This window comes from Bubalus bubalis, chromosome 14 (genome assembly GCF_019923935.1).
Source record: "Bubalus bubalis isolate 160015118507 breed Murrah chromosome 14, NDDB_SH_1, whole genome shotgun sequence".
In the NCBI taxonomy this organism is placed as follows: domain Eukaryota; kingdom Metazoa; phylum Chordata; class Mammalia; order Artiodactyla; family Bovidae; genus Bubalus; species Bubalus bubalis.
In genome coordinates this window covers 21,837,933-21,853,452 of record NC_059170.1, presented here as the reverse complement: position 1 = coordinate 21,853,452, position 15,520 = coordinate 21,837,933, and the positions used below count along the sequence as shown (strand labels likewise).

Genomic DNA, 15,520 nt, shown 5'->3' with positions numbered 1-15,520 from the left:
GGCTCTTCCAGCTTCATAGCTTAGTGGTAGTTCAGAGCATTAGCCCTGAATGTCGGGGTCGTGTGGGCGGTGGGTGCCCTGTGGGTGGGAGGATAAATGGTATAGCCAGGGGAGCGGGTAAGACTGTGCCCTCTGTCAAAAGGACATGCATAGCCTTTAAACCTCTAGCAGTAGCTTCTACTGAGAACCCCCACATATAGTTAAAGGTATATTCATTCGCGGTGTATGCTCAGTCATGTCTAACTCTTTGCAACGCTATGGACTGTAGCCCTCCAGGCTCCTCTGTCCGTGGAGTTTTCCAGGCAAGAATACTGGAGTATTCTCTTCCTCCTTCAGGGGATCTTCTAGACCCACAAACCCTCCTCTCTTGCATCGCCTTCATTGGCAGGCAGATTCTTTACCATTGAGCCACCTGGGAAGCCCAGTGCTCAGGACATTCACTGCAGCATTGTTTGCACTGACCAAAAACTTTTGCAAAGACCAAAAACTGTTGGAGTTTCCCTCAGTGGGGGACTGATCAAATACATTATCAGGCAACTGTACTGTGGTATCTAAGCAGCTACTTAAAAGGTGGGGACAGGGGTGAGGGTTGGAGGAATGGGAGGTTTCTCCAAGATCTATAAAGTAAGGTAGAGAATGATATATACTTACTTACACCTCAATTTTAAAAGTGGGGAAGCAGTGTTTATATTAGTTAAGATATATTAAGCATGAATATATCATATATTAATGTTTGCATATGCTTCAAGTATCTCCCCAAGGGTAGGAGGAAGATTTATTTGTTCACTGTATATACAACTTGAATTGTTTTAATCTCTGCATATATTGATGCACATGTATATGCATGTGTATATGTTTAGTAAGTTTAGAGTTTTTCAATAAGACAAAGCTGGTTTTGAATCCTGACTGTACCGTTTAACTGCTGTGACCTTGAGCCAATAAATTTCTCTGAGCCTCCCATCCTTGTTTTTAAAATAAGGTTAATACCTATTCCTCAAAAGGTGATTTTGAGGATTAGAAGAGGTATATATACGTTAAGCGCTTAATGAGTCGTGACTATTGAATACAAGGAAGCCTCAGACCCGCATTGATTCTGAATTAGTGTCCCCTAGACTTGAATATATTTTTTATGAATGTTTCGGTTTCTTTGCCTCTTTTCCCTGCTAGATAAATGCTTTCTTTGTTTGCCTGTTGGGGTCATCAAATGACGGAGCTCATGGCGGCAATTTGAGTTCAGGGCAGGCATTTATGTAATCATGTTTCTTGTCTGTGACCTTTCTAGGTTTCTTTCCAGATAAGTAGTCTGTCATCTTAAGACACGTGAGCTGAAACCAAGGTACTAGACCTTTTTCCCCCAAAGAAAAAATATTTTTATTGCCATCTCCCTGCTTGATTGTAAGAAACAAAATACACATACTTATCACAAAGGCCAAAGAAAGCAAAAACAGTAATTTGCAAGCTCACCCCCAGAGATCAATATTATTTGCCTTTCTTGAGGGTTTATTATGCATCTTGGACTAGACTGAGCATTTAACATTTATTAGCTTACTTAATCCTTATAACAGTTTCTTATGGTAGGTGGTGTTACTAATTCCATTTTATAGAAGAAGCTATGACAATGTAACTTTCTGAAGATGTTACAGCTGAGTGGCAGAGCAGAATTTCAAGTCCTGACCTGCTGAATGTTCAAGTTCATGCTTGAATGGTATGTCTTGTCTTTGCACAGTTTCCTCCACATCTGTCTCTGCGCTTGTGCATGCACATGTAGACATGAATTGCATCATAGTAACTGTCCTGTTTGGTAGCCTGCTTTTTTCCTCCCAACAAGATGTCATGAACATCTTCCCTTGTGTAAGAACCTAGAGGTTTATTACCATTCTTAATGATTGCATAATTTCCCATTGTAGAGATATGTCATAATCTAGCTAGTTCCTTATCAATGAGTATTTAAGTGGTCAGAGATGCAGCTGAGATAAACATAAAGGTGTATGGACATCTTGCACATGTATTCAGTTATTCACTGATGGCCTTAAAATAGTAGCTAGAAATGGAGTTGCTGTTTCAAGGGAGTATTACATTTCAAGTATTGCATTTCAGTGTTTATATATATATATATATATATATTTTTTTTTTTTTTTTTTAAGCTGTATTGTGTGACATGCAGGATCTTAGTTCCCCAGCCAGCATTTGAATCTGTGCCCCCTGCATTGGATGTGTGGGATCTTAACCATTGGACTGTCATGGAAATCCCTTCAGTTTTTTTATATTGATTGCTCAAATGCCCTTAAATAATTTGTGCCGGTTTGAAATGCTGTGGCTCTTATATGTACTGTAAGAGATAGTTTGAAAGTGTTTAGACAGAGCACTCAACTGTTTGGCTTACAAAAAAAGATTCCCTTATGTTTATAAACAGTGCCCGTAATAACAGAATATATATTATTAGTCTGTTATTTTGATGTCTTTGTTCTAAATGCCTTTTATGGCTGAGGCTACATGACATGTAACATTGACATTAGAACGTTAAAGACTCCATGGCTGTAGACCTCGTAGAAGCTCTTTTATGACGCTTCCCCAAAAAGTGGGAACAAGTAGCTTTACTCCTAGAGCCCTGTTCATCAGTTAAAACATTCTGCTACGTTATATTCGTGGTGGTCAGCGAAAGTGGATAGATGAAAGGAAAATGAGTTTTAACATCTGGATATAGTTTAGTTAATTTCACAAAAATTTTCCATCTTTTTTCCTCCCCTAATTTGATTTTAAGACTGGGTAATATATTTACATGATTCAAGAGGTATAGAAGGATATACACTGTAAAGCCTTGAGCTCCCCAGCTCTTTTCCCTACAGGCAACCAGTGTTGTTATCTGGCTCTTGCGTATTCCTCCAGATATATTTTATGTACATAGAAGCAGATACAGAACTATTCTCTCAACACAGATTCCATGTCCTTTTAAAAGTTCTCCAGGCAGGGATGTTATTTTTTCAATTGGAGATGGATAATCTTGTTTTGAAAATTGTGTCATTCCCATTTTGATAACTGGCCGTCATGGGAACCGCAGACCCAGAGTTGAGCTTGCTCTCTTGATATTGGTTCAGGGATTGGCAAACAAGGAGTCCTGATCCTTCAGAACAATTAGCAGCAGTTGCGAAAGAGAGTCATGTTGATGGTGATGAGGTGGATACAGAGTAGAAACAGCTGCTTCCCGAGAGAAAGCTGCACACGGACTTGGTTTGGGCTGGTTAATAGGGCGTCACTTTTATCTTCTTGTCTGAGTGTTGCGGTGCTTTTCTGCTGGGCTCTGTGATCTATGGCTTGGGCTGCCTTTCAGACACTCCGAGTCCTTGAACTCCAGGCCAGGCAGTTGGCAGGTGTTTACCTGATCTGACCTTAGAGGACACTGCGTTGGAATGCATTCATTAAAGGTGTATTAGTATGCACTGTGTACCCACAGGGTACCCCTCCTTGCAGGGCTGTTCCTGCAAGGAACAGTGAATAGCCTAGTGAATTGCCAGACCTTTATTTTTTTCCCATTTAAAGATACCACATGCTTGTTAGATATGTATTAAATAAAAAATAAAATAAAATAAAGATACCACATGCTTGTTAGAGAAAATTTGGAAAATATAGAAAGGTTGAGGGACCAGGGAAAATCTCCTGTATGCAGTCCCGTCTCACAGAGTGGACCACTACTGCTGTTTTGATGTGTGACTTATTTTTATACAATTGTGATTGCTTGTATTTAATTTTGTAAACTGCTTTTTCATTTATGCTAAGCATATTCCATGTCATTACAGAGCCTTGGTAAGTGTCATTTAAAAAGATGGACTAGCATGACAAGGGCTTCCCAGGTGTCACAGTGGTAAAGAACCCACCTACCATTGCAGGAGACACAGGGAATACAAAGGACATGGGTTTGATTCCTGGGTCAGGAAGATGCCCTGAAGTAGGAAATGGCAACCTGCTCAAGTATTCTTGCCTGGAAAACTCCATGGACAGAGGGGCCTTGTGGGCTATAGTCCACCAGGTCGCAAAGAGTCGGATACGACTGAGTATGCATACATAAATTTGGTCATAGACAGAGATGCCTACAGGAGCCAGGCAGGAAGTGTAGATGAGCAAAGCATGCTGGGTGTGAGACAGGAGAAAGTGTGGGTTGGGGAGGATTGGGTGGCTGGGCCCATCATTGGGTGGCTGAGCTGCCATTCAGCTCCCATTGCTGGCACTTGGGGCCTGGGCCAGGGGCCATCAGGATATTCCCATTCTTTCAGAGAAGCAGAAAACCTGTCTGTTTTAGTGTGAAATCGCTATTGGTTTTTTGTTTGTTTTAGTTTAGTTTTTTTTTTTTTTCCCAGAAATCTTAAACATTGAGAGAATAATATAGGAAGCAGAATTGACAGTTGTTAATGTTTTCTCTTATTTGCTTCAAGCCTCATAACCTGTTTCTATTTGTTTTTAAGAGAAATGATAAAGTATTACAGGTAAAATTAAAAAATTCTTTACATTTCTTGTTCCATTCTCTACATTTCACTCTGTCCAGTTTTAGCAGGCACTATCATAAATTATTGTATATCCTTCTATTCCATTTTTGGGGATACTTACATATACATAAATGCAAATCCATGAACATATTGTTTTCTAATTTTTTAGTCATAATTGTCATTCTGCAGCTTGCTTTTTCACTCAACCTGTTTGTTTTCTTTCTTTTTTAAAAAAAAAAAAATTTATTTGGCTGCACCAGGTCTTAGTTGGCATGTGAAATCTTTATAGTTACAACATGTGGGATCTAGTTTCCTGACTAGGGGTCAAACCTGGGTCCCCAGTGTTGGGAGCACAGAGTTTTAGTTACTGGACCACGAGGAAAGTCTCAACCTGTTTATTTATCAATGTAAATATATGTAACTAATTCAGAGTTGACAGACTTTTTCTATGACAGATCAGGATTTTAGGTTTTGTGGGCTACACTGTCTCTGCTACAGCTACTCAGCTCTGCTATTTTATAGCTAATGCAGCCATAGATAATATGTAAGCAAAGGGGTATGGCTGTGCTCCAATAAAACTTTGTTTACAAAAACTGGCTGTGGGCTGGATTTGGCCTGTGGGGTGTCATTTGCTGACTCCTGCTCCAATTTATGGAGAAGGCAATGGCACCCCACTCCAGTACTCTTGCCTGGAAAATCCCATGGATGGCGGAGCCTGGTAGGCTGCAGTCCATGGGGTCGCTAAGAGTTGGACAAGACTGAGCGACTTCACTTTCACTTTTCACTTTCACACATTGGAGAAGAAAATGGCGGCCCACTCCAGTGTTCTTACCTAGAGAATCCCAGGGACGGGGGAGCCTGGTGGGCTTCCATCTATGGGGTCGCACAGAGTTGGACACGACTGAAGCGACTTAGCAGCAGCAGCAGCTCCAGTTTATTCATTTTAAATACTGAATAGTGGAATATCTGTAGCATGAATGTACGATCTTTTATTTTTCAGTTCCTCTATAAATGGATGATTAGGTTTCCAGTTTTCTACTATTTTAGCAATGCTGCAAGAAGCATCCTTTTGTGTGTTTCCTTGTGCATATGTGTGAAGGTTTTTCACTAAGGCATATACAGATATAGAGGTAGAGTTGCTGGGGGGTTTGTTTTGTTATTTTTTTTTTAGACAATGATAGGGCCAAATAAAAATGGCTTCAGGTAGAATGTGACCAGTTTGTGACGTGTGTTCTAGAATCTCTATAGGAAGCCAATAGTTACTGATAATCCAAATCCACACCTAGTTCTAGAATTTGTTGTGGACTCCTTGACAGCATAGGTGAGAGTGTGTGAATCCAAACACGAAAGATTCTGGAAGAGAGTGGTTTCCCTGAGAAATGTGCAACTGATTTCCTCACGGACAAAAGAGATGAAGTTGGACAAAGACTCAATTTTTCATGTGTAGTAGCCATTCTAATGGTGGTTGTTAACAATGGGATGACAAGTTCAAGCAGAAGAGGTGTTCGGGATAAAGATGCTGAGCTGCTTGACCTGTGGTTTCTCCTTTCCTGGCAATGCTGTGAGTTCCTTTAAAGATTTATCACTGTAATTAGACAGACCAGAAGAAGGAGGAGGAAGGTAATAAAGACTATCAGGGCATCCTTCCAAGAAAACCCTCTCCTTTGAGGAGGACCCACAGCAAGATTTTAAGCTCTGGTGGCAGGAAATTAAATTAGTCCATCTTCCTGAAGTAATATGTCAGTAGTACATGACTAGTTCAGCCAAGCTCAGTGAGTTCAGAAAAGAAATGATGTTCTGTGTTCCAAGTCAAGGAGATTTAATTAAGTGGACTCAGACTTTGGGAATTCCTTCTTTTTAAAAGCTTTTTAAGGTTACTGTGGGTCATTATCATTCCTTTGTTTTTATTGTTTTGGAGAACTCAAAAATATACAGGGCTGTAACAGAAGCAGCTGAACATCAAGACCTGCATGAAAGCCTGCTGCAGGCTTTTTAGTTTTATTAGAGAGGCTTGGGGTCACATTGTTTTCATAGGTAAAACCTCTCCCCAGGTTTGAAATGCAGAAGAATCGGTCCTCCCCAGTGACCTGTTCCCCATCCACCTCTTTATGTTTCTTATTCCTTGGAGTCTCAGGTCTTGTCTCACCATCCCATGTGCTACAGCAGAGGCCTTCCCAAAGGAGGCTCTGGGACGTGGGGTTCGGGCTTGGCACCTAGAGCGCTTTTAGGCCTCTGTTGAAGTGGAGGGAGAGACAGGCAAGGGATCAGCCATGGCTGTAGCTTGGGGGCCATTCCCCTGGAAAAGAAAAGGAGACGCAGTAACCTGGCCATTCTGATATCTGATTTGAAGCATCTGGCGAAATTCTAGTAGCTTCTAGAAGGTGATGAATGAAAGGCTGCCTTTTACATGGTTTTCTTTAAATGACTTGATATTTACTTTTAATTGGACATTTCCCTGGAGAAGGAAATTGCAGCCCACTGTAGTATTCTTGCCTGGAGAATCCCATGGACAGAAGAGCACGGCAGGCTACTGTCCATGGGGTTGCAAGAGTCGGACACAACTTAGTGACTAAACTGCAAACCACCACAGCTGGTTTGAGGTTTTGGGGAGTTTAACATCATCATATGTATCTCTTTGCTCTAATTTGCTTGCTCCCTACCCCTTCCCAAAGAACCCATTTAATCATCCTTTCTTCTGCTCCATGAGTTTTGAGCACCAAATGAAGTTCTTTTTTGTTCTTACTTAAAAATTTCTTAATCTATTTTCTTATTTGCATTCAAATTTTTAAAAATTTATTGACTGGATAAGTGCTTTCTATGTCATGCATTACCCCACATCCTTGTTTATTTGAACACATTTTGCACAAGCCACAGTTGATTTTAGAATGGAAAAGTATTATTAGTACAAGATAGGAAATTCAAACAGTACTAATGAGTGTATAGTGAAAAGTGCTTTTTTTCTTTCTCTCAATCTCTGAGTGTCCTCTGGCCTGTAGTTCCCCTGCCAAGGTTGCCGCTGTTACACTTGTACATGTAGCTTCTAATACTGTAGCCTGCATATGTACACTGTGCCATAGACGCTGTTCCTCGTCCAGGTGTTTTCACTTAACAGCATATCTTGGTTTAGGATTATGTTTAGATTAACACATTCTTTTTAGCAACTGCACAGGATTCCACTGTAGATATTAAATTTATTTCATCACCCCCTCTTGATGGGAATTGGAGTTGTCCACAATCTATTGCTACCACAGATGATGCCACAACAGATATCCTTCTATCTGTAGGATAAATTCTTAGAAATACAATTGCTAGATCAAAGGGGCTTTGCATTTGAAATTTAGATAGATAGTTCCAAATGGCTCTATGCAGAGGTTATCGTAGTTCCATAGCATATAAGGTTACTTGGGCTTTTATAAAGCTTCCAGCCACCTCAACCTGTAGTATAGGATAAAATATACATTGAAGAGTGGACAAGCTAGTTAACACTGTTGGTGGAGTAGGGTTTTTATTTTTCCCTCTGCAACTGGTTAAGATCCCATGAGGAAACAGCCATTTGTAGTAGTCATTAAGTATGGCTGTCAGAAGGTTGGCTAGATGGAGGTGACCTGGGTGTGTAATCTGCCCCCAGTGGCAACTGTCCTGTCTGTGCTTAACTTTTTTTTTTCTTCCCCCTAGGACCCTAGCATCCTGAGATATTTCTGGATTCATAGCCCTTAAGAGTGACCTGGTCAGAGGTCATCATGTCAAAGCTGAAAAGCTCAGAATCAGTCCGGGTGGTGGTTCGCTGTAGGCCCATGAATGGCAAGGAAAAGGCTGCTTCATACGACAAGGTGGTGGACGTGGACGTGAAGCTAGGGCAGGTGTCTGTCAAGAACCCCAAGGGAGTGGCCCATGAAATGCCCAAGACCTTCACTTTTGATGCCGTCTACGACTGGAACGCCAAACAGTTTGAACTCTATGATGAGACCTTCCGACCTCTGGTGGACTCCGTCCTTCAGGGTTTCAATGGGACAATTTTTGCCTATGGACAGACGGGGACTGGGAAAACCTACACAATGGAAGGAGTCCGGGGTGACCCTGAAAAAAGAGGGGTCATCCCTAACTCGTTTGATCACATCTTCACCCATATCTCTCGATCCCAGAATCAACAGTACTTGGTCAGGGCTTCTTACTTGGAGATCTACCAGGAGGAGATCCGAGACCTGCTCTCCAAGGATCAGACCAAAAGGCTCGAGCTGAAAGAGAGGCCTGACACCGGGGTGTACGTGAAAGACCTGTCTTCCTTTGTTACCAAGAGCGTGAAGGAAATAGAGCATGTGATGAACGTGGGGAACCAGAACCGTTCTGTTGGGGCCACCAACATGAATGAGCACAGTTCCCGTTCACATGCAATTTTTGTCATCACCATCGAATGCAGTGAGGTGGGCCTCGACGGTGAAAACCACATCCGGGTAGGGAAGCTGAACCTTGTAGATCTTGCTGGCAGTGAACGGCAGGCCAAGACTGGTGCGCAAGGGGAAAGGTTGAAGGAAGCAACCAAGATCAACCTGTCCCTCTCGGCCTTGGGTAATGTCATTTCTGCCCTGGTGGATGGAAAAAGCACTCATATTCCATATCGGGACTCCAAGCTTACCAGGCTCCTCCAGGATTCTCTTGGTGGCAATGCTAAAACTGTGATGGTGGCCAATGTGGGGCCTGCCTCTTACAATGTAGAAGAGACCCTAACCACTCTAAGGTATGCCAACCGTGCCAAAAACATTAAGAACAAGCCAAGGGTCAACGAGGACCCTAAGGACGCCCTTCTTCGAGAATTCCAGGAAGAGATCGCTCGGCTCAAGGCCCAGTTAGAGAAACGGTCCATTGGCAGAAGGAAGAGGCGAGAGAAGCGGAGGGGGGTTGGGGGTGGGGAAGAGGAGGAGGAGGAGGGGGAAGAGGGGGAGGAGGAAGGGGATGACAAGGATGATTATTGGCGGGAACAGCAAGAGAAACTGGAGATCGAGAAGCGGGCCATTGTTGAGGACCACAGCTTGGTTGCAGAGGAAAAGAAGAGGCTGCTGAAGGAGAAGGAGAAAAAGATGGAGGATCTGCGGCGGGAGAAGGATGCTGCTGAGGTGCTCGGGGCCAAAATCAAGGTACTGTACCCTGCCTTAGGCCCGTTCTTTTTTCATTCTAATTTTTTTGTTTTGTCAAAAAAATGATATGAGGAATGATGTTGATATTCAGTGCCCAAGGGCTTCCCTAGTAGCTCAGGTGGTAAAGAATCTGCCTGCAATATAGGAGACCCCGGTTTGATTCCTGGGTCAGGAAGATCCCCTGGAGAAGGGATAGACTACCCACTCTACTTTTCCTGGGTTTATCTGGTGGCTCAGACGGTAAAGAATCCACCTGCAAAGCAGGAGACTTGGGTTCAGTCCCTGGGTTGGGAAGATCCCCTGGAGGAGGGCATGGCAACCCACTCCAGTATTCTTGCCTGGAGAATCTTTAACAGTAATATCCATGTGCCCCTCTCCCTCCCCCAGTATAAGAAACAGAATAGCATCTGTATCTTTACAAGCTCTTGTGCCCCTACCTCCCCAGAGGTAACCGTTACCTTGGATTTGGTGTTTATTCTTTCTTTGCTTTTCTTTATAGTTTACCCAAATGTGTATATATGTATATATATATATCTCTACATAAGAGATCATTTTGTGCATGCTCAGTCTCTTCAGTCATGTCCGACTCTGTGTTATCCTATGGACTGTAGCCCGCCTGGCTCCTCTGTCCATGGGATTCTCCACGCAAGAATACTGGAGTGGGTTGCTGTGCCTTCCTGCAGGGGATCTTCCTGACCCAGGGATTGAACCTGCATCTCCTGCGTCTCCTGAATTGCAGGCAGATTCTTTACCCACTAAACCACCTGTTCAGTTCAGTTCAGTTCAGTTGCTCAGTCGTGTCCAACTCTTTGCGACCCCATGAATTGCAGCACGCCAGGCCTCCCTGTCCATCACCAACTCCCGGAGTTCACACAAACTCACGTCCATCGAGTCGGTGATGCCATCCAGCCATCTCATCCTCTGTCGTCCCCTTCTCCTCCTGCCCCCAATCCCTCCTAGCATCAGAGTCTTTTCCAATGAGTCAACTCTTCGCATGAGGTGGCCAAAGTATTAGAGTTTCAGCTTTAGCATCAGTCCTTCCAAAGAACACCCAGGACTGATCTCCTTTAGGATGGACTGGTTGGATCTCCTTATAGTCCAAGGGACTCTCAAGAGTCTTCTCCAACACCACAGTTCAAAAGCATCAATTCTTCAGCGCTCAGCTTTCTTCACAGTCCAACTCTCACATCCATACATGACTACTGGAAAAACCATAGCCTTGACTAGATGGACCTTTGTTGGCAAAGTAATGTCTCTGCTTTTGAATATGCTACCTAGGTTGGTCATAACTTTCCTTCCAAGGAGTAAGCGTCTTTTAATTTCATGGCTGCAGTCACCATCTGCCGTGATTTTGGAGCCCCCAAAAATAAAGTCTGACACTGTTTCCACTGTTTCCCCATCTATTTGCCATAAAGTGATGGGACCAGATGCCATGATCTTAGTTTTCTGAATGTTGAGCTTTAAGCCAACTTTTTCACTCTCCTCTTTCACTTTCCTCAAGAAGCTTTTTAGTTCTTCTTCACTTTCTGCCATAAGGGTGGTGTCATCTGCATATCTGAGGTTACTGATATTTCTCCTGGCAATCTTGATTCCAGCTAGTGCTTCTTCCAGCCCAGCGTTTCTCATGATGTCCTCTGCATAAAGGTCTTTTTAGTTTCACATAATTTTTAACTTTCATATCAATTGACTCCCACTGCTGTGATCTACTTTTATTTGCTAAATGTTACGTTAATGAAATTTATCCATTTTTATGCCTGGAACTGTGATTCATTCATACTGCTCTGAGACTTCCGTGGCATTCCATTCTCCTGATAGTGTGGGTTGTTTTAGTTTTCTTGCCCTGAATTCCTTGTCCTTGAGGAGAACTTGTGTGGGTGAGAGTTTCTTGCTTGACACCATCAGGTCTTAGAGTGTGTATGGCTTCAACTTTACCAGACAATAACACGTAGCTTTCTCACGTGGTCATGTGTATTGATGCTTCTGCCAGGGGGGTGTGAGTCCAGGTTGTTCCCCATCCTTACCAACACTTGTGATTAGCAGGCTTGAATTTTTGTCTGTCTGGTAGATAAACAATCGTGTCTGCTTGTGGTTTTCCTATGCAGGGTGCCTGATTAGGCAAGATCACCCCCTGGGTGCCCCCTTGCAGTCAGGCCCTGTGTGCCAGTGGCTGAGTAGAATTCTAGAGTGTGGAGGCACCCGTGTGTTGCCTGTTCTTTCTGGCACCAGTTCCCTCGAGTGCCTGGACTCTGGGCCTCCAAAGGGCTTTCCTGGCAGAGGAGAGTGCAGCGCTGGCTGTGGAAAACCGAGGATGACCACTGCTTGACAACACACCAGAATTCCTTTGAAGCATTGGGTTCTGTCTTGTAGTGTTTATGCAGACTTTGATTTCTACTCTAAAATGTGTCTATGTTTATTAATTTTTTAAAAAATGATCTCTTTCCTGCCTCCCCTTCCCCCACCATGTGAAGCTGTACTGTATCTGTGGCATCACAGTAGCCCTTTCACAGAGCCGGGTCCTGTTTGACTTCAGAGGTAGGGATCCTTTGTAGGACTCTCAAGACCTGGTGTGAAAATGGAGTCACATACAACACAATTAGGAAGTAACTGTGTTCTGGGGGAGGCTTACTATGGGGTTCTGTTATGTCACTTGACCCTTCCTGACTCCTGCACTGTGTAACTGGGTATGCTTGTGTTTGATCTGCATGTGGTATTTTTAAAGATCACGGCTTTTATTCAAGCCCAAGAGCACCTAGACTCTAAACAACCTGGGGTAGTTGGGCAACTCTTAGAAGCCGGGTATGGCCAGACTCAGCATCACCTCAGGTCACTGGACCTCTTACATGTTTTATTTTTGGGAGAATGACATGACATCTGTCTTTCTCAATCCCTGGATGATATACAGTCATAGGACAAAAGAATTTTAGAGCTGGGAGTGTGTTGGGGGTGGTGATTACTAATCAGTCCAGCCTTTTCGTTCTGAAAAAAGAGGGAAGTCTCAGGGGCCGAAACGTGACAGCAGGGGTAGAAGTTTCTTTAAAGCGAGGTTGCGGAGTTTTCTGAGTCCATGCTTCTCAGGCGCACATCATTCCCCTGGCTTCAGCCCTCGTCTAAATGCTGAGTTTTCAGTCTGTATGGTTAGCCCAGAGCTGTCTGCTAACATCCCAGCTGATGGCCTCTGCCTGCTGGGTGTTTCCACGGAGATGCCCAGGGCCACGCAGAGCCTGCTTCGGCCTGCCTTTCCTCAGTCCAGCCAGACTCCTTCCTGGGAGTTATCATTGCCAGCTGCTACTCGCTCTCCCTCGGTCTCTGAATCCTGCCTCTCTCGGACCCATCCACCTTGCTCTCCCAGCCTCTCCTGCCCCAGGTCAGGCCTGAAACCTTAAAACAGCCTCCTGTCTGCCCTCACTCCACCCAGCCTGCCCTTTTCCAGTTATTCTTCCTGTTGCAGGGGAGTTTTGTTTCTAAAACACAGATCTGGTTATGTATCCTAATGCTCAAAGGAGACGTCAGTGGTTCCTGCAGTTCTCAGGGTCAAGCTTAGTCTCCCAAACAAGGCTTGGAGGTTTTTGAACTACCCCCTGATTGCTTTGCCAACTTCATGTATCACCACTCTCTACCCTACCCTCTGAAAACAATTTTTTTTCCTTAGCTGTTTCCTATTTTTACTTTAGCACTCTCGTAGCTGTCCCTTGAGACAGGAAGGTTTTTCCCTGACTGCCTTTGGGAAGAGCCTGAATTCCCTCCTTCCCGTGTGCCTCTCCTTGTATTACTCTGTCCTTTCCTCATGATAAGATCTGACTCCATCTGATAAGAACCTGCTTACTTATGGCCCTCCGTGGACTCTCAGCTTTTGACTCATATTCATAGTGGCATCCTCAGTACCTAGCATGTAGGAGGTGCTAAATAGGTTCTAACTGAGGTCACTACTTCATACAAACAAACCAAAAATTTTCTTTAAAATAGCAAGCTGAAATTCATGTATGTCTAGGGAAGCTGTGTCTTCAGTATTTCCATTATAAAGCCCTGGTGAAGCCGCCATGGAGAAGGCAATGGCACCCCACTCCAGTACTCTTGCCTGGAAAATCCCATAGACAGAGGAGCCTGGTAGGCTGCAGTCCATGAGGTTGCTAAGAGTCGGACATGACTCAGCGACTTCACTTTGACTTTTCACTTTCATGCATTGGAGAAGGAAATGGCAATCCACTCCAGTATTCTTGCCTGAAGAATCCCAGGGACGGGGGAGCCTGGTGGGCTGCCGTCTATGGGGTCACACACAGTTGGACACGACTGAAGTGACTTAGCAGCAGCAGCAGCAGCAGTGAAGCCGCCAAAGCTCCACCCAAGTGATGGGAAGGGCCCAGCTGAGCACAGTATATTTTCCTTAAGAATTTACCCACTTTGGCTCGGTCCGGAGCTCTTTGTCTTTCCTCACAGGCTTCCCTGTGAGGAGCTATGTTCTGAGTGAGACCACTCACGACATGGATTCTGCTCTTTTCTCACAAAGGCCATGGAGAGTAAGCTGCTTGTTGGAGGAAAAAATATAGTAGATCATACAAATGAACAGCAGAAAATCCTGGAGCAGAAACGGCAAGAAATTGCAGAACAGGTAACTTGTCATTCCTTTTGGGAGAGAATGGAGTGGGGTGGGGTGCGTTAATGCTACAGAGCAAATATCTTTTCTATTAGACTCTTCAAAAGTGATGGAAAGGACATGTGTCAGCCCCTTCCTGGTGGGAGACTGATCTAGAGCACCCAGCCCCATATTCTTAAATAGACGTAGTCTGTAGGCACGCTGATCAATTTTGTGACATTGCTCAGAAACGTCGAGAAAGAGAAATCCAGCAGCAGATGGAAAGCCGAGACGAGGAGACCTTGGAACTGAAGGAGACGTACAGCTCATTGCAGCAAGAGGTGGACATCAAGACCAAGAAACTCAAAAAGGTAGGAAAGGAATGAGGCAGGCAGAGGCTCCCTGGGTGTGGTGCAGAGAGTGAACTCTGTTGTCCTAGAGGGCCGCCCGGCTCAGCCGCCTCTCCTGTTGTTTCCAGCTCTTCTCTAAGCTTCAAGCAGTCAAGGCAGAGATCCATGACCTCCAAGAAGAGCACATCAAGGAGCGACAGGAGCTGGAGCAGACCCAGAATGAGCTCACCAGGGAGCTGAAACTCAAGTAAGTCCTGGGCCTTCCAGGGCACCCCAGCACTTGCTGCGTTGTTGTTTGTTAAGTAAGAAACCCCTCAGAAGACAGGGCCCCTGCCTACTTCTCTCCATCTCTCTCCACCTTGTCTGTCTTCTGTTTATTCCTAAGAAAGTTATTTTCTGTCTCTGCATCCCATCTGTTAACTGAATATCTTCACCAGATGATCTCCACGTTCCTCCCACTCTGCCTTCCTGAAACCATTATCTATTGATGAAAGGGAATCTTTTGTTAATTAGAATTTTCTGAATTGTATAAGGAACACCCAAATATCCATTGCCCAGCAGTGGTGGTGGTTTAATTGCTAAGTCATGTTTGACTTTTATGATCCCATGAACTATAGCCTGCCAGGCTCCTCTGTCCATGGGATTTCCCAGGCAGGAAGGCAGGAATACTGGAGTGGGTTGCCATTTCTTTCTCCAGGGGATCTTCCTGACCCAGGGATCGAACCCAAGTCTCCTGCATTGCAGGCGGATTCTTTACTGCTGAGCTACCAAGAAAGCCCAAGATGCCATGATAAACAATCTTTTGTCCTCCATCTTTCATAGTTTGGTTGCTTTTGGTTTTTTTGTTTGTTTGTATTTTTTTAGGGGGGTGGGCTGCACCATGTAGCATGCAGAATCTTATTTCTCCCACCAGGGATTGAACCCATGCCTCCTTCAGTGAAAGCACAGATCTTAACCCTCATAAAAATATTTTAAAGCAAATCTTACATC

General features: G+C 44.1%; 1 protein-coding gene across 4 annotated transcripts in view; it reads left to right on the top strand.

The window, feature by feature from the left end:
- The window catches only part of KIF3B (kinesin family member 3B), a 37,819-nt gene that overhangs the window by 11,089 nt on the left and 11,210 nt on the right, over positions 1-15,520 (top strand). For 3 of the 4 annotated variants that reach the window (XM_006064410.4, XM_006064412.4, XM_044927745.2), the window contains 4 exons: positions 8,154-9,610; positions 14,115-14,216; positions 14,429-14,551; positions 14,659-14,777. In XM_006064410.4, coding sequence (XP_006064472.3) covers positions 8,219-9,610; positions 14,115-14,216; positions 14,429-14,551; positions 14,659-14,777 — 1,736 coding nt within the window. In that variant the 5' untranslated portion in view covers positions 8,154-8,218. Of the gene's footprint in view, positions 1-1,578; positions 1,706-8,153; positions 9,611-14,114; positions 14,217-14,428; positions 14,552-14,658; positions 14,778-15,520 lie in introns of all 4 variants that reach the window. The other variant, XM_006064411.4, reaches the window with a different exon arrangement.